Source organism: Dunckerocampus dactyliophorus, chromosome 10 (genome assembly GCF_027744805.1).
Source record: "Dunckerocampus dactyliophorus isolate RoL2022-P2 chromosome 10, RoL_Ddac_1.1, whole genome shotgun sequence".
In the NCBI taxonomy this organism is placed as follows: domain Eukaryota; kingdom Metazoa; phylum Chordata; class Actinopteri; order Syngnathiformes; family Syngnathidae; genus Dunckerocampus; species Dunckerocampus dactyliophorus.
The window spans coordinates 25,023,045-25,048,325 of NC_072828.1; the positions used below are offsets into that span (position 1 = coordinate 25,023,045).

The window sequence follows — 25,281 nt, forward strand, 5'->3', positions numbered from 1 at the left end:
GATAGCGCTTGTAAAGCAACAGTCAAACAGGAAGTGCAAACAATAGGGGATGTCGTGACAGGTAACAATGAAATGTAAATGACAAGCAGCAGTAACAGGAATTCATTTTAGGTGGGTCATCAATTTATTGTATTGATTTAATAGATTTTTTTCCATTTCTCATGCTTTTATTTTATGCTCTTGGAAACTGCATGAAAAAGTTAACCGTAAAAAGCACCAGCGTTGCATTACTAAGTTGCTCTGAACTTGTTTTTCTTCCTGAGAGAAGCTGTTTCACAGTGCAGCTGTGCACTGTGCATGCAGGCTGGCCTCTTTGGCTGTTTAGCAGAGAAATACTGACGTTACTGGGTTGTTATTATCTCAGAAATATCTATGTATAGGTCATGTATTTATTGTGGTTTGTTATGTTAGTGGTTTAATTTTAATCAGGATTATAGAAAACATAACCCTTGTTAACCAAAGTGCGATAGTTCTCGGTTAAATATTAATTAATCTCTACAGTCATGTATGCACTCAACTGGCATTTCATGATGCACACCTGCACAATTAAATGAGGTCTATGAGAATATATGTGACAGTTTGCAGTAATGTTTAACTGCAGTGCATCATACTCAGGTGATCAGCCAGTGTTTCCCATAGGACGGCTATCTATTTGTGGTGGGGGGGTTAGATTACTTTGGCCATGATGCACATGCAGTTGTAATGGACGCTGTAGGAGAGAGGAACAAGGAGAGACAAAAAGTGAGTAAAAACATGAAAAGCAAAACAAATATGAACTCTCTTCTGTTGCTTCTTTTTCATGTCACAAACACAACCGAGTCGCCTGTAAGTGCCTTTTTAGATGGGGGAGGGGTGCACAGCAGCACCCGCTGCTTGTTGAGAAGGGCGATACGTGCTTTCATGTCTCCAAAAGTATCCGATTAGACCAGAAAAAGTTGCTCGAATTGTCACTTGAAAAAGAGTATCTATCCCTCCTGCTGCGTCTTCTTATTCTCTGGCAGACCAGGTGTGGTAAGAAGCAGAGTTACGATGCACGCCACCACTTGCTACACGGAGCTGTAACGATAAGCTGCATTTACACACAGGCCCACTAAATGTGTGTGTGAGCGAACAGGTAGCACCATATTTATTTGTGTGTCCCATAAATGAATGTATGGGAAACACTGCCATATATAAACCTATAATAAAATATAATACAACCATGCAAAAAAAAATTGTAATTAGCTGTGCATGATCCGTGCTTTATATACAGTGCAATAAAAAAGTCATGCATCATGCATTATCAAGTCTTTCACAAGCAGCCTCATCATTCATGTTGTCAGTGTGCTCATTGCACAGCCTGGCTGCAAAAGTGTAAGATTGTGTTAAAGACACACTGCCAGTCAGTTTCACAAAATGAGTGATGGCGCTCCGTAGCAGTCACGACTGCTACATCGGCATGTTCACAGCTTGCACTTACAATTTGGACTGTCTTTATTTCCTCGGTCTGACTGACTGATTCCAGCGGCAGCCACCCCATACGTCTTTGAAGTTGTAATAACCACTAGTTAGAACTGCCATACAGTAACTGCTACAGTACACACTGTCAAAGTGTGAAAGAATGTGTTTCTATTGCTGTGAAGGTTTTGTTATGAAAATGTACTAAACGCTCACACGTTTTCACGTGTGAAAATGTGATGTGACCATGAACGAGAGCAGCTGCAATTTGCAGCATCAGTTCAAAACAGGGCCTTGTTAGAGAAATCTATATACGTTATCACCCACTTTATAAATATATTATTGTTGTACTCTTGTGCGTAGAAGGGAGTAAGCAGGCCCTGTGAGGGCAATCAAAGGGATCAGTCTTGTGTAACTCAGAGACATGGAGGAGATTGAGGTGCTCAAGGTCTTTTGCTCCTCTTCACAGTCTGTGATGTTAGAAAATTAATTAAACCACACATGTATGATATCACTACACTGACGCACACACATAGCTAGAGACACAGAGTTCAGCTGTAGTAGGCCCCTTCCTTGAGAAGCTGAACTCTCCTGTAACTTGGGAACGCCCAATAGCAAATAAAGAGAGAGGTTTTTCGGAGAGCGTATCCAGAGCGGTATGGGATACAACTCTGGTGCGTCCCTCCGGTTCTCCCCGCGAGTAAGATAATCTTGGCGTGGTTGAGTCTGTTCCCTTTGAGTAGTTATACAGTCCAGTACTTGTCTTGGTTATCTGCAAGGATTTCCCTGACGTAAAGTATTTTCAATTTTGGAATATATCAGGCTTGACAATTGACAGTCCTTATAGATAGACACAGTATGTACAGTATGTTCTGACAGTATGTACTGAATGTCACTGACTGTTCTAGACTTCCTACTAATGGAATATCAAGCGATACCCAAACAAACACATAATAACTAGTTAGCACAGATTAATAGCCAACCGTGTAAATAGAATGAGTTCTCTGAGTGCTCACTTCCTCTTGTTGAGTTTGCAATGTTTTGGTCTGGTGCTGTTTTGTGTGAGTCATCTCGCACATGTCGTACGGAGGACATGAAGTCCGTGGCTTACCTCTCCACCAAGCATGTTATGTTTTCAACAGTTTGTTAGGTAACAGGAACAACCCATTACATTTTGTGCAGATCCGGGAATTTATTTTCACTTTTGTTGATGTTGCACATTGGGGCTTTTTTGTGGATGTTTTCCTTTACTTCTCAGTGAGTACAGCATAAATATTAATGCCAAAATGCAGTATTTAACATATCTGAAACAATCAGAAGAGATTCATTCATGCGAGTGAGGGCATTTAATATTAGTTTGAAAAGACATGTGCGTGTGCATACTGCTTTTCAGATGAGGCTGTTTTTCTGGCTTCAAATGAAGGTGCTAATGTTAAGAAGGAGAAGTCTGACACAATTGTACTTTCTCACCCACAGGTTTTTGTAGTCTGTCAACAAAGTCTCATATTCCTACCTGTGGTCGGTTCCCTCCTTCCTCTCTGACATCAAGACCTCACAAGACAAATACACTATACACATTCCCATCACCTCCAATCCTCCTGCTAGCCACTAGTACCATTTGTTTTCTCTGGGCAAAAGGACCAACCACCATCCCCAGACGAACCCACAACTAGTGCTCCCTCAGTGGGGGAGGGAGGGGAAGGAAGGCAGCGTAACATTGTGCCGCTCCCCCCCAGATATGAAGCTGCAAGCTGTCATGGAGAACCTGCACAGGCAGCAGAGGGCCAAGCTAATGATGGAGCAGCAGCAGCAGCAAGCAGCACTCCAGCACTCTCAGATCCACACCAGTGGAGGGACGGGCAATGAGTCCGTAAACAGCCCGGCCCCTGACAATGAGCAAGCCCAGTTGGTGGCCCTGGCGGCCATGCGTGCGGCTGCGGCTGGATTACAGAGGGTGTCTGACAGCCGCATGTCGGAGCGCAGCAGCGGCAGTGAGGAGGAAGGTGAAGAAGACGATCATGAAGGAGAGGAGCAATACAAAGATATGATGGCGTCTGATGAGGAGGAGCAGATGTAAGTACCAGATATCTTTGTTCACTTAAATTGCTTTTTAAAAGACAATAGTTTATTTTCAACTTCCACACAGCAAACAGAAGTGGGATGAGGAGGACTTTGAAGGCGAGATGGAAGAAGACTTTGATGACGACCTAGCGGAGGAAGGTCTGCCAACAGGCCACAATGCAGTGGTTCCTGGGAAAGGTATCCTCCTGCTGCCTCACCGCCAGCTCCACCCTCACTCCCAGCTGCTGAAGGCCCGGCCCAGCGTTGACCAAGAGCCACGTGTAGCCATCCTGCCTCCGAACACCACACACAGCCACCAAGGGGGCCAAGACCATGGGGAATGGACCTATGAGGAGCAGTTCAGACAGGTAGGATCATACTTCCTTCATTTGTGTGCACAACTGTTTATACATGTACAGTGGCAGTAAAAACCATTCAACCCCAATTGTAAATAACTTGTATTTGAAACTTTTCAATAGATGGCAACAAATGCGTTTTCAGGGCATAATACGGTAGTGGATGCCGATCGGCACTCCTGTTTGTAACTCTGGACTCTCCCATTATTAACAGATTTACGTGCTGAATCACACTTCAGAATTTAAGTCAGAGTGAACACAGTGACAAAAATTGACTGGAACCGACCAAAGTAATCATGGAAAACTTACCTACCGCTTGCAGTTCATGCCAGACGCTGTTTTATTGACAGCTTCTCCACACGGAAAGTTGTGTGCTGCATTGAAATGAGTCCAAGAAGTAACGGCAGTTAGGCTGAACTAATTATTCTGCACCACAGAGCCACATTTGTCTAAATTGTCCCCTAGCCGTGGGGGTGGCCACTGGGGTGGCCAGAGAGTGACCAAGGGTGGCCACGGCCACCCCATGGCTCTGCCACTGAGAATAACGTCAAAATATTATGGGAATAAGGTCATAATCACCAGAAGAAAGTTGAAAGAGTTGGAAAATTTATTTTTTTTTAAATAACAGCGGAAATAGAAAAGAACAGCTATAATTTTACTAGAATAATGTCAAAATATTGACAGAAAAAGTTGTAGTTCTTACGGGAAAACAGGTTGCAGTTTTACGAGAATAAACTTGTAATATGAGGAAAATAATGTCATTTTAGCAGCACAGAGTTGAAATATAAGAGAAAAAAATGTGTTATTTTTTAAGAAGAGAAACAAACAAACAAAAAAAGCAATAGAGTTGTAATTTTTTAAAAATAAGCTTGGGAAGAACAGTTATCACACTATGAAAAGAAAATTTATGAAGATTATTTAAGACGAAAGTTGAAATATTTGTAAATATTAAAAAAAAAAACAGCAGCAAAAATGGATGGGACAAAGAGCAAAGACCAAAGTACATTCTAAAAAGACGGTTTTCCACCTATATCATAAAGCTAAGACCCAGTTTGTTTTTTTTATGTATAGAACTTCTTAGCATATCGACGTGTATTAAAGTGGCCTTTGCATCCATTTCATTTTTCAGTATGTGGCCCTCAGTGGAAAATGTTTGGACACCCCTGATATACAGTAGACCTTTTTAATATGTTTAAATAGTGTAGCACAGTTAAGGTTGGGTAATGGCCGTCAAGCTACAGCTGACCCTCGCACGGCTCCAGTCATAACCACCAGCTTGAAGGCATGTTGATATACCTTCATCCAGGCCTTTTGTGTTTGTCTTTGACACCTAACATTGTGATCAATTACATGTGTTGAGGCATTTGGCAAGGTCAGAGATTTCCAAACTGCTGTGGCATAATATCTAAAGAGGAAAAAGCCCTAGTTCCTGTCACAAACACAAACTGAGTGCAGAGGGAAGCGACAGGAGAGTGCATGTTAACATCTTTACTATGCTTAAGGCTTTTACTATGCTAGTGCTTACTGTAAATATGCAAGTGGGTTGAATATCATACGGGAGGGAGGCCCTGGTGGAATAATACAGGCTGTGTTTACAAGAAGACATTTGGATCTGTCATCAGCTAAGTTTACAGGGCTGCTGTCAGTGAAAAGAACAACTTTGCAGTGGTTTAAAATCTGCTCACAAGAAGCATTTATTCTTGTGTATTTGCCAGGGATGTGCCGAGACACTCGAGACGATACGCGAGATTGGGTCTGCGAGACGGGACGAGGTTTTAACATTACTTTTAAGAAAAGTACAAAAAAATGTAAAAAATATGTGATTTATTTATTATCGTCCCAGGCCTAGTGACCATGATACATTTTTCTTCTGAACGAGAAATCTTGTCACATGTCAATCTTGCGAGAACTTGTATTGTGACACCCCTAGTATTTGACCATGTGCGTGAATCATTCCACTGAATGTCAATAAAACGGCCCATTTTGCAGAAATGGTGTTGTCACAATGAACTTTTCCATCACCAATTAACACAAAGAGTGGTCATTGTATTGATTTACTGATATAGTCATTCATTCATTTACAAAATGCAACAATCCTTGACCAGTAGTTTTCATCTTTTTTTTTTTTAACCTACTCCAGCTTCTAGGTCAAATCTAAACCATGATCTATTTTTCACCACTTTCTTTGCATGCGTGCATGTGGAGCAAAATCATTTTAGTAGAAAATGTATGTCTCTGTACTCTGTGAGCTCTTTTCAGAGTATGTGTAATATGCAATTCAACACGCGCACCCAGTGTTTGGCTTTTAAACCTAACCATTGATTGTAATTTCAGACCTATGTCTTGTGATTACAGAGCGTATGGAATATAACCCCTTTAAGACATGTGCTTTGCTTTTGTAAATAGCCCACCACTCCCTCCAGCTTTATGGGAATGTGGTGGATTAATGCTAGACACTGCAGCCGGCAGTTTCCATACTACATCGGGTTTAGTATGTTTTTATCATAACATGTCAGTCAGCGTCTCAGCAGACGGTTGTGTATCGAGACAGCCAGCATCTTGGCTGACAAGATAGTGCAGATTTTTTTTTAAATGACGCCTACACCGGGTCAGATTCCTGTGACTATAGAGACAGGCAAGGAGGAGACAAACTGAAGACATGCGTCACGTGTGTGTTTTATTACATCTCTTCTGGTTAAGATCTCACAACACACTTTGCAATAGTGGACATCCAGTATTAGTCACATTCACACTGACCTATTTACTGATAATTGTAAATGTCACCAGTGATAATAATCCGGGTTGTGTCTGTGATAGTCCGGGCAGTGTTTTCCATGATCCTGTGTAATTTGTAGGGGTGTCACATGATCTCGCGAGACTAAAACAGATTTCTCGTTCAGAAATAAAATGTCTCACGGGCACTAGGCCTGGGACAATAATAAATTAATGAATTAATCACACAATAAATGTAATGACGACTCTAAATTGTCCATAGGTATGAATGTGAGTGTGGATGGTTGTTTGTCTATATGTGCCCTGCGATTGGCTGGCGACCAGTCCAGGGTGTACCCCGGCTGTCGCCCGAAGTCAGCTGGGATAGGCTCCAGCATACCCCCACGACCCTAGTGAGGAGAAGCGGTATAGAAGATGGATGGATGGATAGATGGATGGATGGATGGATGAATTAATCGCACAATAAATGAAAATGAACTCAGTAATTTTGCCTGCCATTTACATGTGTGTCTGTTTTGCTTGTCTCGCATCTCTAAACGGGCAGAAAGAGGTTTCACGCTGTGCCTCGGTGTGGTTGTTCCATAGAACAAAGGCATGAATGGAGTGAGCCGTTTGTCAGTTACAGTCTCTTTGTCTCGGGGGTGGAGTCGGGGCAGATAGCATCCACGCAGAGTGTGACGTAGTAAAAATTGAATTAGTAGATTGCAATATATTGGCATATATTTTTTTATTTTACTTTATGCTAAAGTAATGCTAAAACCTCAGCTCGTCTCATCGACCCAATCTCGTTTATCGTTTTGTCTCGTGACACTCCTAGTAGTTTGTGGCATGATTTAGGTTGCTCATATGCTGTGGTTTCTTCTAATCATGCAAAGTGGAGTCAAAAAGTCAAAAAGTGGAGTCGTGTTGTTCAAAATCAAGCAATTTTGGCGTCGTTTTTTTTGTGCATGCTGTTGGTATCCTCCAAGGTACAACTGCCAATGAGAAGACATACAAATTAAGGCGAAAAACACATCTTTCAGACCCTGGCCAAATTTTGTGTTTAACTGTCTTCTGGATGTAAATAACGGAAGGAAATGGCAAAAGACTGTAAGCTACTGTGCTGAGATATCTATAAAAAAATATATATACATTGTTAGTTGTTACTCCTCAGGGGGTTTCATAGTCCATTGCGTCAGATTTTTATGCAGAGAACACAGGTTCCTGTTTCATTTGGATCACATTCCAATTGTGTTTGTTGTGACATATTTGATCACATAAAGTGTTATTCAGAACACTTCCCTATGTTCTGTTGGTTTCATAAACTGCACAGGCGCAGTCACAAAAGAGTGTTTTCAGCGGCTCAATGGAACGTTTACATTCTTTGGTACATACATTAGCATTAGAAAAGACAGCGGTTTATTCAGCTAGTAAGGTACATTTGTTATATGCACACGGTATCATAAACAATTTCCAGATGCCCAGTGGGATACAGAGTGATCTTCTACAAATATTATTTTTGTAATTACAGTGAAACCATGGTATAAGTAATCCGTTCAGAAAAGCCAGGCGAAAACCGAAGCAAATTTTCCCTTAAGAAATAATGTTCATCCAGTTAAACACCCAAAAATATGGACAAAACATACATTTTTATAGAGAATAATTATAGTTTTACATAGAGAAGAACAACAATTCTCATTTTGCATCACAGTTTAAGACTGTTCCTTAAATTTTAATCCTTTAATTTTTTATTTTTTTTTTTTTATTTTTTTTTTTTTTCCCCCACTGGAAAACGGGCCTGTGTTCAGTCATGCATGCAATTATGCAATAAATTTTGGTATGGACCGAAGGTTGATGTCCATACCAACATATGCAAATAAAGACATTTCATGAAAATATTAAATTGTAACGTTAGTGGCTACTTTTTGGAGAGTCTACTTTTTTTGATACACCTTGTATCAAAGAAAAACCAAAAAACGACTTAATTATTATCGTTAACACAACTTGTTGAAGTCTTTTGCCACTTTGCTACTTCCCTGTGCCATTTCCAGCCCGTGGAGACTTCAGCAATGACACAATGGAAAGTGGGGAAGCAGTGTATTAAAAACATTTGTCCAGGCTCTAAACAATATGTTTATAATTGCAATCATGGCAATTTGAAGGCACTTTACTGCTCAAACTTCTGGCTGCACATAACCTAAATACACCACTCAGTGCTCACAGCACATGATTTAATGTTTAGGTTGGGAACATTGGGGGGGGGGCACTAGGTGGAGAGGAAAGAGTTAAAAATGTTTAGTTTATTTTTGGGCAGGTGGGTGGAGGCTGCTGGAATGTGCCTGAGGGAGGGTGATAGCGTGGCCACTTGGAACCTCAAATCCTCAGCAGAAACCTTTTGTACGTCTGTCTATCAGTCGAATACAGTTGTAGTTCTGCCAAACTGAAAACTTCTGTCTTTTCTTTAAGGCACGATATTTACACATCACGTCACACGACATCTTTATGGGGGAAACAGAATAGAAAGGTTGATTTTTGTTTTTTTATGCTTCACTGTCATTTACAGCAATAGGTTGAACCTTCATGAAAGGATTGACGTGAATCCACTACTAATCCAAATAAAATTGAAAAATAGAGACAAATAATGAACGTGAGGCAAGTAGTGTTGTAGGATTTATGATAAACTGGTTTGTTATGAAAATTACTACTGTTTTCCTGATGTTAATTTAATGAGTTAGCAGGAGTAGTGGTGTTGAGTATTTTTTTAAAATTTATTTAATGCAACATTTTTACCAAACATTTGTTAAATCTAATGAGGTTTTTTTAGAAGGGGGAAAAAGGGTAAATTGGGCTTTCTGGGTAACATACTAACCTAATGATTCACCAGCTATAATTTTAAAGGAAAACTGCACTTTTTTTTCTGGAATGTTGCCTCAATCCTTATATGAGACATGAAGATGTCTTTCTGTTTTCTGTGCGTTCTAAAGATATAAAAACAGCTAAAAAGACTTTGCTAAGAATGCACTTAATGTGAAACACTTATTCCGCCTATAAAGCCGTATGAAAACATATAATATGACATGCATATTAACAAGGCTACAGTGACATTTATGTTATTAACATTGTTAAGCCGACCGAACTACGTTACTGGCATATTGATCCCTTGCCACACTACACCAGCTAGCTACTAGCCAGTTAGCAACTAGCTTCACCACACACCCGCCTGCAGCGCATCAGCGCCGCGCTCACAATGCCTCAGTCCACTACCAAAAGATAACGCTACATATTGGAGCTGCCTCTACTGCTGCTGCGTTTTTTTAATCATGCTAGGTGTAGGCGTTTGTTTCTATGTTGCTATGCGAAATCAATGCGCCCAGGGAGGAAGTTCCCGTAATGCTTAAAAGGACCAAAATATGGCGAAATACTCTTAAGTATTAGATGTTATCATGAATGTACTGTACCTGTTACAGCATGCATATAAAACCATGAAACCTTGTTGGAGGTTTTTGCAAGTGTTTTAATAGTGTTATTTGTGGGAGGCATAGGTGTGTGCAGTAACGAGCTGTGTCTTTTATCTATTTTTATGTCTTTACAACGCACAGAAAAGAGAGACTTGTGTTCATGTCTCACATAAAAAATTTTAAAAGTGCAGTTTTCCTTCTGTTTTTAAGATATTGGTAAAGAACACAGCTAAATACTCTAGTGTATACACTAGTGTAAAACAAAAAGCTTTCATCAGTGGGCCTTGAGGGCCTCCTTTCTGCACCCCCAGTGACTATTTTTGTTATGACAGCATGCACGCGATCAATCGTGTGTCAATTACAGAGGTCACGCTCGATACTACCTTAGCCCAAATGTGCATGCACATTTTAAAGTCCGGGGTGTGTAGCCGTTTTTCTGAGAGCAAGCTTGGTCATTTTCTGTTATTTGTTTTAGTCGATGAAATTATTAAACAAACTGGATCCAAACCGTAAAACATGTCTCCTTGACCCTGGGCCATCGGGTTGAGGATGTATAGGAGTGAGCGTGCACAACATTTAGCCCGAGATAGACTCTTGCAGCTCGAAACTATAGATAAACAGACTCTGGAATCTGTCAGTTATTTATGTCAGCTTGTCCAGTTGTATCCTTATTTATTCAAGATGCTCAGGCCTTCCCTTGTCAGTGTAGGAATTCAATCAATTAGGTGATCTTAACAACAGCAACACACATATAAATTTAATATACATATTCTTCTATGCCTTCTGTTTTTGCTCCAATCGCATACACCCCATATAAATGCTCCATGCGACCTAATAAGCAGTATCCTCATCAGGCCAAAGAGGTCCAGAGGCCACGCATAGCCTTTGAAGTTTCTCTGTGTCGGCCTTAAACACCAGCAGCAGGACAGATGGAGCCCAGATGGACAGTAAAGAAGGGATGTCTTTAAAAATTCATGGCACTCACCATGATCAGGGTGAGTGGAGGGCATTTGGCATTAAACATTAAATTGCTCACACACACACACACCCATTGTGAGAAGGGGGATGGGGTTGATTGGGACTACAGGAAGTATAGCTTGAATAGGAGCCAAGTGGGAGCGACACTTATTGGGATTGCCCGTTGGCTTTTTGCTGATACAGCTGTCTGATAAGTGCCTGTCGGGTTTGTATTCCACTGCAGTTTGCACGGAATCCTGACTGGTCTGTCTTGACTTCCTGTGACTGTGTCGTTTTATGCAAACTTGTGCATTGTCACTCTAAATTTTGATAACTGAAAGTGGAACACTGGGGAACAGATGTCGATCTTTTTATTGTTATTGTTGCCTTGTGACGGTTTCCACTTCCATTTACCCAATATATGCACTGAAATTATGCTTTTTTTGAGTTACCAAAAACATTTTAATCAATTCTACACAGTATTCTGATAATTGAATGCTAAGCATTTCAAAATATAGTCGTCCCTCGCCACTTCGCGACTCGAATTTTGCGACTTCACTTTATCATGGTGTTTTAAAAATATATTCATGAATAAGTCATGCTGTTTCGTGGTTGAATATTGCCTATTATTAGTCAAAAGGTATGCATATTTAACCTAACGTTACACAATTTTGACCAAAATTAAACATTTTCAAGCATTAAAAGGGTGAAATGAAGTACAGTACTAATTCTAAAGACAGTCAAAGATGTTCACGCAGTATTCTACACTCGTCACTAGGTGTCAGTGTAATGTTCGGTGAGACACACGTCGTCAGACTCAATCGCCGGAACAAAAGACTTATTCGAGATTTAAATTTTCTCACAACAGACCCAAAAATCTCTAATAAAATCTCGAATAAAAACATGGGATACTGCTGTGGCTGTACCCCACTCCAAGATGAACCCCCAACGTCACTTCCTGTCCACCACTAACCTCCACTCTGCTTCCCTTGGGAACATGTTTGTCGGAACACACACAAGCCTTATTTATGTCTTACTGTAGATGTCTTATTTACTTTATGTCTACTATATTGGGTAATACTAGTGTAAAGTGACTATACGGGTGTTATGTGTAGAGGGCTCTAATGTTAAACGTATTTAGAAGGTCGTAAACAGGTTTTCTATGCTCTACAATATACTATGAAATATTGTATTTCTAAATACGGAATGCTACGTCGCAGAAATTCACTTATCACAGTCAGGTCTGGACCAATGAAAGGGATAGTTAGGATTTTTTTGGTATGAAGTTGTATGACTTCCCCATCAGCAATGTAGTCCGGCAAATGAGACCCCCCACGTGGTCCCCTAAGTCCAGTTCTGGTTGGATTTTGGTGATTAAGAACATAGTTCCAGTTAGTCGCTGGGGCAACACAAGTAAGGAATTTGGCTTCTCAAAAGAATATAAGTAATAAATTTGCATCACAAAAATGCCTCGTCAAAAAATTCAGACCTCATCGCTCTCTGTTAGACAAATATAACGCAGAGCGATTTGTGAAGTCTGACTTATCTGCATCCTTTTTCTTTGTGTGCGTCATCAGCAGGCCATTTAATTGCCTGCACACACCCCTGTGCAGCGATCTGGATTTAACAAAAGGAAAACAAGGCTTAATGGTTATTGTTCATGTCATGAAAACAAAAGACCTGAAAAACAAAGTGAGCGGTCTGGAGGACCCGTGAGGGTCTTCCTGTTGAATTTAAAGGGTGTGGGGGGGAGGGGGGGTTAGGAGCAACAATACCACTGCCAGTTGGTGTTGTGCTTTGAAATAGTGCCAAGTAGAGTGTGTCGTACAAGGCCGTTTTGACAGAAGCACTGTGCAGCATTTGAACCACGTCCTGCGCCTTGCAAGTGGTGTAGTGCTGATGTCAAGGCAGCCAAATGGATTCTGGAAACTGGCAGCCACTCAGTTAGGAGAAGGAAGGTGGGGGTTGACGTAGGAATGTAAACAAAGATTGCGATAAGTTGGAGTCCAGATCCTTATGTCTTTAAGTTACGCTGAGTGTTTTCTTCGATAATATTTAATTTCAGTAATCAAGCTCCCTGATGACCCTCCAAGCGCTGTCTTAGGGAACTAAGAAATGAGCATTTTCGAATGCCTCACATCCTCCATTGTCCTTACCACCGTATTGTGTCACAAGGATTTTTCTCCCCAAACAAAAAACAAAGGGTGCTGCCTGTCTTCTCACTTTGTGGCCTCGTGTTATAGTACAAGCATAGAAGAAGACGTATGTACGCATGGAGCTATCAGACAAAAGTGCACGGTCTCAAACAATAACCTACATAAAGGCATTCATTTGAACCAAAGCTCTGAAATTGTGATGTTGCCGTCACATGTCCATGAAAAGGTAGCGTGTGCTGAAAGGTTTCAGTCTTGAAAGACTCAATTAAGGTCCAGGTCAAACAGATTCTTAACCGAGCATTTTCAAGGACGCTCTTTGTTCGCAGTGTCACTGGACGAGATGGCATGTTTTCATTATGGTTGCACAAAGAAAAGCCCAAACATGATTGATGCAAACTTTTTATTGTCACTAAGAAACCTATTAGGCTTTTGATCTTATATAATTGTCAAGACAAGGTGTTTGTTCATCCACTTTTCTTTCAAAACACCCACACTTCAGTGATTAGATGATGTACCTTCACATATGAACACTCAACAAAAATATAACACATTTTTCATGATCTGAACTCAAAGATCAAAAACTTTTTTTCTATGTGCACAAAAGGCCGAGCTCGTTCAAATATTTTTCACAGATCTGCCTAAACCTGTTGGTGAGCGTTTATAAGTCATAATTCACCCACCTCCATAGGTATGGCATATCAGAATGCTGATGAGACAGCATGATTATTGCAGAGGTGTGCCTTAGGTTGGGCAGTTTAACTGCATTGGGGGTGACCCCGCGGGGTCCAAAAGCCAGTCCGTATCTGGTGTGACCACCGTTAGCCTCAAATACAGTATACACCAGTCCAGAGCATCCCAAACATGCTCGCGATCTTCAAAATGCCATCAATAAAATGCACCTGTGTTTGTTGCCCATAACATACGCGCCTACCCATACCATGGGTGCATTTTACTGTATTGATGGCATTTTGAATGCACAGGGATACTGTGACGAGATCCCCAGGCCCATTGTTGTCATTCATCCACAAGCATCACCTCATGTTGCAGCATGACAATGCACGGCTCCATGTTGCAAGAATCTGTACACAATTCCTGGAACCTGAAAACATCCCAGTACTTGCATGGCCAGCATACTCACCCGACATATCACCCATTCAGCATGTTTGGGATGCTCTGGATCGGTGTATAAGGTATTTGAGGCAAATAGTGGTCACACCAGATCCTGACTAGTTTTCAGTCCCCTCCGGACCGCCCCCAATACTTGAGTGTGTTGTAGGTGACTAGACCAGACTACAGTATACAGTATATACTGTATATCAGGGTGTCCAAACTTCCTCCAGCATCGTGAAAAATGAAAGGATCCAAGGACCACTTTGATATTCTGTAAACCAACACATGTAGCTAAGCTAAAAAGTTATATACACTAGGTCCCCAACTTGCGAACACAATTGGTTCCAGACGACCGTTCTTATGTTGAATTGTTCTTAAGTAGGGGAAAAGGTAATATTACCAATGATATAGGTACTACATGTACATGTATACATATACAGTATATGCGTATGTATGTAAACATGAGTTTGGATGCAGTAGTAATATTAAACGAGGATAATTAATGAAAAAAACAATAATAAAAATGATATAATAATACGTAATGATAAATGTTATTTACCTTTGAAGAGGAGTGGTCAAGCATACGTCGTTGTGGTGGAGTTGGAGTTATTGAAAAAAAGGACAAATGGTCGTAGTCGTTAGACTCTTCTAAAAGAGGTAGTGTTCTGTGGGTGGTGTAGAAATAAGCAGGCCTATTAACTCTTCATAAACTTTAATCACACGCTCTGTCCGGGTTGTATCATAGAGCTACAATTTAGCTTTCCATTTAGCTTTATGTCCCCAGCATCTAACTCTTCCTCTGTTGGTCCCATTAGCTCTAACGCTTCCTCTGTTGGTCCCATTAGCTCTAACGCTTCCTGTGTTGGTCCCATTAGCAGTGTCACAGTGCCTCTACTGGTCAAGCATGTACAGTAGCAGTATAAATACTGATTGAGCGACTACAAGGCAAAATAAAATAAAATATAGACCAGTCGGGTTGTGTTCGTATCCGCGAATGTTCGCTAGTCGGATGTTCGTAAGTTGGGGACCTAGTGTATATTTAAAAAAACTGCATCCCAGCTTTGTGATAGGTGAAAAAGCATATTATTAGTATGAACTTTGCTCTTTGCTCTTTTTTCCCCCCATTGTTGCTGTTTTTTCCCTAAATATTTCAACTTTCTTCTTAAATAATCCTTATTAATTTGTGTTGTAACATTATGGCTTTATTCCAATAATATTTTTACTTTATTCCCTCAATATTGTAACTTTTTACCCAACCTGATTTTCCAAAAATGACAATTTTATTTTACTTTGTTTCTCATAACATTAAAAAAAAAAAACTTTAATGTTTAAACTCAACGCTGTTAAAATAACATTATTTTTCCTCCTAATATTATGATGTTGTTCTCGTAAAATTACGACTTTTTCTTTTTAGATTACAACTTTTTTCTCTTAATGTTTTGACTTTTATTCTTGTAAAATTAGCACAGGTTTTTCATTTTTTGCTGCTGTTTTTTTTTATTTTTTTTTAAATTATTATTATTATTATTATTATTATTATTATTTATTTTTTTGTTTGTTTCTTGTTATATTTATAGTGGGGGTTGAATTCTTTTGAGTGCAAGTGTCAGTGCCATGAAATTCCAGCACTAATCTTTGACGGATGGAGTGAGTATGGGAAAGAAGCAGAATGATAGCTTGTTCATGAGGATGTCAGAAGTGCACTAAATCATTTCATGAGGGAGTATCAACTTTAAAATGTGAATTAAATGCCGTACATACGTGATTTGGTTTGATTTTGTGCACCAGCCTTCAGAGAACAAATTGAGTAGTTGCCTGAGGTCAAACTGCGGAGCCCCCACCTATTGATTAGTGGTGGGCTTGGCCTTGTGGCCACAACATATCCATGAGCCACGTACATAATTGGCCAGCGTGCAGGCAGATATGGTTTTAAGGTCTGGTCTGTCAACTATTAAACTGAATGCACTCGTCATTCATCACTCTTGAGCGACACAGTGCAACCAAAATCTCCAAGGTTAGATTAAATGTCTCCCTACAGTAGATGTCTTCATCTGGTATGGCATTGCTTTCCCCAGCTATCTGCTTCATGTCTCCTGCTTTGGCTGTGAATGAATATCTTTTATCAAAGAGGCCTACCGTCAATTCCAGACTATTGGACGCACCTGAGTGGAAGTCGCACATTTAAAGAGAAAAAAACATTTAGTACATAGATAGGCCGCACTTGTCTATAAGTCGCAGGTGTCCGTGTTGTAACATGGGCTATTTACACAGAAAGACAGCATACAATGTATTCACTAGCTCTGAGCTGAGTGTAAAATAAAGTTATGTGCAGTGCGTACCCTTTGATGAAACAAATTATTTACTGAAGAGAATGAATATATATTTTTATTTATAAATATGTAAAAATTCATGTGATTTCAATAAAAACCTGAGCAGCAGGAGAGGAGGAAGGAGGAAATTTTTTTCCTCCTTCATTTTACTTTTTTCCTTCCTTACTGTGTTAGCAACGCTGGACAAGCACCAGACTTGAATAACGGGCTTTTATTGCAGGCTTAAATGTTCTCACAACAGGCACAATAATAATAACATAATTTAATAATAATAATCATCATCATCACCATAATAACGTGGGTTACTGTTGCAGCCCACAACAAGCTAAAACTCAGTTCCGAACTTCCTGTCCGCCATCAATTCTGCTCCCCAACAATGTAAACTGTCCTAAATGGCTTGTTTTCTCTGATTATGTCGACTACATTGGGTAATACGAATGTACTCACTATATGAGTGTTATTTCATGTCTATCTAGATGGCTCTAATAATGTAAAAAATAAAAATAAAATAAAAAATTGCGGAAATTCTTTTGCGGAATTTTTGTGGTCGGGTGTGGAACCAATTAATCGCGATAAACGAGGGACTACTGTCGTTTGGAATTTACGGTAATTTACGGTAATTTTACTCGCACATTCGCGATTCGGCATTCACTGCCACGCAAAATTGTGGATTTTTATGTATTTAATTTTTAAATCCGAAAGTAAGCCATCAAAATAAGCCCTCACATTCACTTTAAGTCAGTATAATTTTTAAATACGTGACAACAGAAGTAAAATGTACAGCATACATGTACCACTGTGAAGAAGCCCACCGTTTTTTTATGCTTCATTGATTTTTTTCGTGAAGCATTGAGATTTCACACTTCGTTCAGGGGTCCTTGAAGGTATCATAGCTGTGTCCATATCTTCATCGATCATCGTACATTATCATTCATTAGTGCTGAGTACCTATACATTTAGCATTTTAAATGCATTTAAGATGTGTGTGAGGTACAGGGCTTAAACCTGGATTGTGCCGCGAGTGAACAAAAGCAATTGAAGAGAGAAGGGGAGGGTGCTGGAGCTGAATATAATCTAATAATCACTTTTATTACAAATATTGATGCAAAATAGGAGGAGAACGCCAACGTCATGCTAGCAGGAGAGTTTGGAGGGGTAGGAGCTAGCCGAGTGTCAAACATAGGCATTTTTGCCTACTGTATATGGGTGGGGCTGGTGGTCACTGAAAGTCACCACCGTGAAAAGCGGGAACCTACGGTACATCGGACAGATTTGTGTAGGAATTTTGAATCGGTTGAAGAATCCTCTTATGTTAGGATAATCGACTGCAAAAATAAAAGGAAGGTATGACTTGTTTCTTCAAGAGTCAAACCATTTGACCAAAACGCCACCCTAGCCTGTCCCGTGCCCTAGTTTTGGTGTCTATGATTGGGATGATCGTCATCTGCAGTGTAGTTAGAACAGATTGCCCACAGATATACCATGTTATGTGGGTGGGCTGCGGGGCAGGGGAGGTTTCTGGGAAAGCTGGCCGCTGTTTATTTCTGATTCCAATCCAAATCTCTAAAACATCCTATCTGATGGTAGTGTGGGGGAACACAAGCATGGAGTACATGCTCATTCTGCCCAGTCTTCATGCCTATGTCAGCACATTGAAATGTGATGTAATCATTTTAACTAAAAAGAAACAGTATCATTGTGGATGTTTGTGCACACAAAAATGCAGACATGTCTCAACACAGGTTATTATTTTTATTTGTTTTAAATGCTGCAATAATTGTTCGTGTGAGCAGTTGCAGTATCTGTAAAATTGAAGGCTTGCACAATACAGTGTATAATCACATGTGTCCCTGGAGCCTGTGTATGACCACCACTTTTGAAGGAGGAGGCGCTCAAACGGTCTCCTTTTTGAAGTTCCGTCTTTTCATGATGTCATGAAGAAAAACCTTCCTTCCTCATGGACATGATACCGCTCCTTGATGAGCTTGGCCCGTACATAAGCCTACCTCTTCACCGAGGACAGCTTTGGTGGAAAAAAAAAAAACAGGCTTCGCCACACATCTTAATGCCTGGACATCTGGCAACTATCTGTCAATCAGCTACAAAGGTGGCAGCTGTAATTTTTATCATTTAGTTTTTCTTCAGCACATACTGTATCCTCACCTAGCATAATATTGCTGATACAATGTGACTGTAACGTTAGCTGGCGTAACTGTGCTAGTTTGTGTCCTTCTGTCGCACTCCTTTTGACATACACATTCGCAATTCAGCATTCACGTACCAGTAAATTTGCAGATTTTTCATAAAAAAAATATATATATATTCTCCAAAAATAGGCAATTTTTCCCCCCCACACATCTCATTCACCCAAGTTGGCGATACTGTAATTTCCGGTTACGCTTTGAAGCCTGAGGCTTATACAGTGATGCGGCTAATTTGTGGTTGCGTTCTGGTCTCGCGACATCTGGTGTGCTTTTTACTAATGCCTTTATCATTTGTGATGTGCGATACCAGTAATTCTGTTTCCGATTAGGTAGAGTAACATTCATGCTGGTATCAGCGATACCGATCTGATAGCATAGCTCTTAAAATAAAGTAAGTAATTTATTCATTTATTTTAAACAACTGCATATCATTTAGACAAGGTCTCAATAATTGAGTTACTTTTAGATGTGTTCCTGGTAATGATATGCATGACCCCAAATGACTGAAGTATCCAAGTATTTGATATTTTGATTTGAGAATCGATTTTAGAGCCTAAAGATTGCCGGTATCGATATTTCAGTGTTGATTTGCACATTGCTACTCATCATGGAGAAGACGTGGAGAAGTGCATGTGATGCGGCTTTCAGGTTGAAGGCGATCGATGTAGCGGCTTTTGCTCGGGTCTGCCGGTGGATCTTGACAGCGTGGAGCGGTGTCACGGGCCTGGATACTGAGTTGTCTCGGGGCGGGGGTGGCGCTTGGAGCAACAACAAAAGAGGGAGAGAGACTGGCGGCGTGTGTGGCGAGGGAATTGTTTTTCTGTACGGTTCCAACACTTGAAGAGGGTGACTTTAGATATATAGATATAGATATTGATACTTTATTTATCTCTAAGAGAAATTCAAGATTTAAGAGTTTTATTGTCATTTGCATAGTAAAACAGGTAGTTCTGCTATGCAATGAAATTCTTGTTCTGTTCATTCTCCCAAAAAAAGAAAGAAAGACACAAGAAAATGAATGAGAACATCAGAGACATAAATACCAACAAATTAAGCAACAACAACAGAAGAGACATTAATACAAATAAATAAATAAATACATAGTGCTATGAGTGTGTGCGTGTGTTGTGTGCGGCATGTGTGAGTGCTTTGTTGAGAAGCCTGATGGCCTGTGGGTAAAAGCTGTTTGCCAGTCTTGTGGTCTTGGACTTCAAACTCCTGTAGCGTCTGCCTGACGGTAGGAGTGTGAATAATGAGTGTTGTGGATGTGTGCTGTCCTTGATGAGGTTTCAAACAGCAAAATAGGAGTTAAGAAAAATAAGAAAATAAAATAAGAATAAATAAATACGTAACAGACCACTTCAATTTTGGTAATACATAATAAATAATAATACATAATAATGCAAAATAACTTATTAAGTCTATTCCTGTGTGTTTTTATTGCTTTCCCTTCTATTGTGTTGAAAAGTCGCAAGGCGTAGGGGAGGAAAGATCTGCGCATTCTCTGTGGAGCAGGGCAGTGATGGTAATCTGCCACTGAAACTGCTCTTCTGTCGGGAGATGATGCTGGTTATCCATGATGCAAAGGAGCCTCCTCAGTGTCCTTTGCTCTGCCACAGATTTGGTTGTAGCTCTCAGGTTCTCCTGGTCTTAGTTCCCAGGAGAACGACAAGGATAGCAATGAATGACTTTTCTGGTAGGCCACTGTTTAACTAGCCGTCTTACACTCACTGTTCTGCACTGTTTGGGGGGGGGGGAGCATTTATTTAATTAGAAGTTTTAAAAAATCTTCCTGTGCAACATCTTTTTCTGTCTACTAAATATCCATGTTACAACGTGGACACGTGCACCTCATATGTACAAATCTTTTTTTCTCTTTAAATTTTGTAAGTGCGGCTTACATATCCGTGCGCTCTACAGTCTGCAACTTACGGCAGTTAATAAATATGTGATAACACAAATCAGTATCAAATTTGTACATGTTTCTGTCTTCACTGATGCTTCATTGATAATGTTTTGTCGTCAAACGTTTTTGCACAATGTTCAGAGGTCCTTGAACGCGCCAGAGTTCTGATTACATCTGTTGGACACGTGTTACAGAATATAGTAGATGTAAAAAGTGGATATCATGGTTGTTTGACACATAGATTTCCTTAACATCTGCTGTACACGTCCATCCTGTTCTTACAAGAAGAGTTATTATCCCAAGCAGAGCTATCAGAGCATCAGATCAGTCAGTCACAGTGCTTGTGTTTGTCTTCGGCAGGCAGCTCGGCTCCTCAACCTCAGTCAATGTGTTTGAATTTATGAGGTCAGCTGGTCACTGCGGATTATGATGTTTGATCCCGCCTGTCAATAAAACAATGTTGAATGCAACTGCATTCACACAGATCTATTGTTGCTGTTAATTGTGTGCTTGAGGGGGAGGAGCGTGCTGCACACTGAGTGGAGCAAACAAAGATGGATTCATTATCGATGTCAGCTTATGGAGTCCCATACGAGACGTTTCTGCCACACTGCTGTTGGTCCACTGTTTCCAGCTTAGCAGCTACATTCAAATCCGTAAGGAAATGATGTAATATCACACAATCAAGGGAAGGAGCTTGTTTTTTTTCAGTTATCGAAGCAAACTTCAGTAGGTGTCATGACAGAAAATACTCAAATGCATTCTCTTCTTTAGTCAAGGTTTGTGGTTATATGTTCAAAATATGAATCTATTAAAAACATTTGTACTTATGATTTACCTCATTAAATACAGGTACATGACAATAAATTGTGAAAACTCTCATTCTGTAGATTCGCTACAGACATATTTCAAGAATGTATTTTTTTTTTTATTTCTTAACTTAGTTTATATCTTACAGCTAATAAAAACCCCAAATTTAGTATCTCATAACATTTGAAAAATGGTCAGAGTTCAATATTGACAGTATTGTATGAGCACATGAAATGCAAAAACTTACTCAGCCTGTAATTGGCTGTAATTGCCACACATTCTGTGGGGATACCTGAAGGAGAGTGTGTACTGCAACAACCCACAGGCCATTGAGGAGAATCCCTCTTGAGATGTGTGTCAATGTCATCACAAACTAAAATGTGCGCATTGCATTTGTAATCCACAGAAGAGGAGGGTGGATTGAACATGTCATCAATTATTGAGCTGTGTAGAAAACAAGAGACAAAGTGGGAAACCTTTGGTATCAAATGTTTATTTGATGTTTCTGTTACAAATCTGTACATAAAATTTTTCTCATTTCGGTTCTCATTTCAAAAACTTGTGTATGTTTAAAAAGTGGTAACATTTTATTGGCCCACCCTGTAGTTGACATAAGAATAAATAAACCATTTAAGACATAAATAAGACTGTCCCGGTGCAAGTGGAGCTGAGTGAGGGGGTGGATAGGTAGGGACGTCGGGGGTTCAGTGTTGAGTTTCATCTTGGCCTGGGTGGCTGCAACAGTAGCTTGTGTTTGTTTAGGGATTTTTATTAGGGATTATTGTACCTGTTTATCAGATAATTTACACCTGCAATAAAAGCCTGTTGTTTTGGGCATCAAGCCTGGCACTGGTGTGTCTCACCAAACATTACAGTAACATTACTGACACCTAGTGACTAGTGTAGAGTACTACACATCACGTCTTTGAATGCATCTTCTAAATGCCTTATATTTGCATTTTAGTTCATTTAGCCATTTTTATGCTTGAAAATGCTTAATTTAGGCAAAAATGTAAAATTTGCTTTAATATGCATATATTTTTTTTTTTTTACTAATAGGCCATATTCAACCACATGATTTATTAATATATTTTTGAAAAACCGGAATAGTGTCAATCTGCAAAATTCGAACCACAAAGTAGCGAGGGATGACTGTACATTTAAAAAAAAAAAAAAGAAAGAGCAACACACTTTTTACTTGCTACAATCCAGACTCTCTGTGATTCAAAACTCGCCCCCTCTGACGGCGGCCTTTTCGTTAAATTACATCCAGATCGCTAATCACAGAGGCGTGACATTCTCACGTTCTCCCCGCTAACAGGACAGGCAGCCCCATCAGCTCTAAAGGGTCACTAAAGGGTCTTCTTTCATTTACACTCTCGCATTCACATGCACACAAAACAACTGAATTGGTGGATTCCATGTAACCCAATTGCCTACACACACAACAAAAAACTTTGTGTGTTCCTCTTTTCACTGAGGCTAAACAACAAACAATATATAAGCTATCTTTGGAGAAGCACTCTGTTCACACTGAACATGCATGCATAGCAATGTTTTACTATCCCTCATAAATGTGCCATGGCCAAAGAATGTATGCTGCAAGAATGTTTTTACATTTATTTAGGTAGATTAATTTCCATCCAGAAAGAGAGAATGGCTGATCATGTGTTCAAGGCCTGTATCAGCTCCCCAACCCACCCCTACAATCCTTGTACCCGCCACCTTTTATGAGTCACTTAGTACATTTACTAAGTTTACTCATGGAGCTTTTTTTTTTTTTTTTTCAACATTCCAGTTGAGCATGTTTTCATCTCAGCAGACACGCTTCCGCTCTCCTTTATGGGGAGAAAAAAGAATCACGTACTTTGATTATGAAATTTTGAAACTGGTTTGGCAGTGACTTTTTAAAGTGATGATATGCCAGGAACAATCTGGTTTCTGTTGTGCAACAACTGCAGTATAGACTTTGATTAAAACACACAAATCACATCCTGTGCGCTCGACAGCAGCTGTCGCAAGGCGACGCAACAAAATAGCTTGAGTCATTGCAAGAACATCCATAGACTAAATGTCCAGAAGGCAATGACGTTTCAGGATGACTGTAGTCAGTCTTTACTCAAACCCTACTATGGAAATAAAACATCAACAGCCCCATGTAAACTGCTGTGGTTTTTGGTGTCACAACATTTTTAAATATGCGCAATTACATGGATGAAAAAACAAGAAATATATTATATCCTAAACATGGTTTTATAACCAGGTTCAGTTCTCTTGTGAACAGCACTTTTAAATTGGATCCGGGTCAAGTTTCTGGATTTATTCTTTGAGTGTTTGTCCTAATCCAACAGTATCTTTGTCATCACTGTGTTTAAATGTTTTGGACCAGTTTATAGTTCCTACCACCCAGTAAGATAAGACTAAAGTCAGTCACCATGCCTCACCACAGTTATTGGGTACTTTTGACAACCTACCTTTTTGAATCCATGGTCAAAATGTTGAACTTTTCGCCATGATAGGTTTTTACAAAGTTTCACATGCCTCGGATTTGACCTTGTGGACAGAGCATGTTGGCCTCACGTCACTGTAGACCAGGTGTGTCCAACGTGCGGCCCAGGGGGCATATGTGGCCTGTAGCTAGCTGTACGATGTGGCAAAAAAAATGATCACAATATATTTTTTCGTACCGTCCGATCTCCTTTACTGTCACATTTTTTTTAGAATGAACAGAATGATTATCTTTGTGTTTTAGGCAAAGCAATCTATTCACACACATCAGCTTTGAGTTAGGAAAACGATGATTTACATTTTGCCTTTTTTCTGATATGTTGCGGACCAAACCACTAACTGTTTGTGTTTGGTTCATATTGATTTGGTCCGTCTAGGTTCGAACAGATTACTCGATTATTCGAAACAACAAGCTTCAGATTAAATGACTACGACAATAATCGATAGTTGCAGCCCTAATCTGTACCAAAAACTAAAATTTAACATATGAAGCAAGGAACAAAGCAAATTAAATAAGATGGACATAGAAAAATATAAACATTTTTTACTCAACATTAAAAGAAATGTAGAAAAATAGCAAATAACACATTGAACTAGTCTGCAGTCTTGAGTGTTTGCTCAGGCATGCAAGACCCAAAGTAAACAAATTGCCCCGTCAGGAATAATGAAGGAAAACCTTTTAAAATGTAAACATTACCATTTCAGGTTACATTGAGACTATTGATTGCTGCTTTTGGTGTGGTGGCCACACCGCTACTAGTGCTGTACCACTTGGCTGGTACTTTTTAAAATGATTAAACCGATTTATTGCGTTGACAGTTTTCTTGCACATCGCCTTGACTTGCTTTACATCACTTTGGTGATACTCAAACCACTGCTACACAACCGACGTTGAGTAACCTTTCTTCCCAACAATAGTGTCATCTTTGGATGATAAATCCAAGTTACGGCTGACACTATTTTGCTGCCCTCAGCTCTGCGTTTAGCTTCACATTCGGTCATTCTTTCCATTTCCTCTCATATTTGGGCCTCTGTATTGCATTCTGGACTCCTATAGAGCAGCTACACACGGTAACCCGCACAGAAAGCTTTCTAGATCTTCCGGACTCTGCACCTCTTTGTGCAGTGTTTCCTGCCTCCCGCCCAAACGATGTGTGTAATTTACTCCACCCCCGGCCTTCCTCCAGGCACGCCTCTCGCCGAGCCCACTCCGCTTTGATTGGTCACACTCCTTCCGCTTGGTGTATGCGTACTCTATAATGCTACACAGACAACC

At 40.0% G+C, this 25,281-nt stretch overlaps 1 protein-coding gene across 2 annotated transcripts in view; it reads left to right on the forward strand.

The window, feature by feature from the left end:
- arid3a (AT rich interactive domain 3A (BRIGHT-like)) overlaps nucleotides 1-25,281 on the forward strand; it is a 65,237-nt gene that overhangs the window by 18,258 nt on the left and 21,698 nt on the right. For both annotated transcript variants that reach the window (XM_054788650.1, XM_054788649.1), the window contains exons 2-3: nucleotides 2,914-3,510; nucleotides 3,584-3,866. In XM_054788650.1, the coding sequence (XP_054644625.1) occupies nucleotides 3,176-3,510; nucleotides 3,584-3,866 (618 nt within the window). In that variant the 5' untranslated portion in view covers nucleotides 2,914-3,175. The remainder of the gene's footprint in view (nucleotides 1-2,913; nucleotides 3,511-3,583; nucleotides 3,867-25,281) is intronic.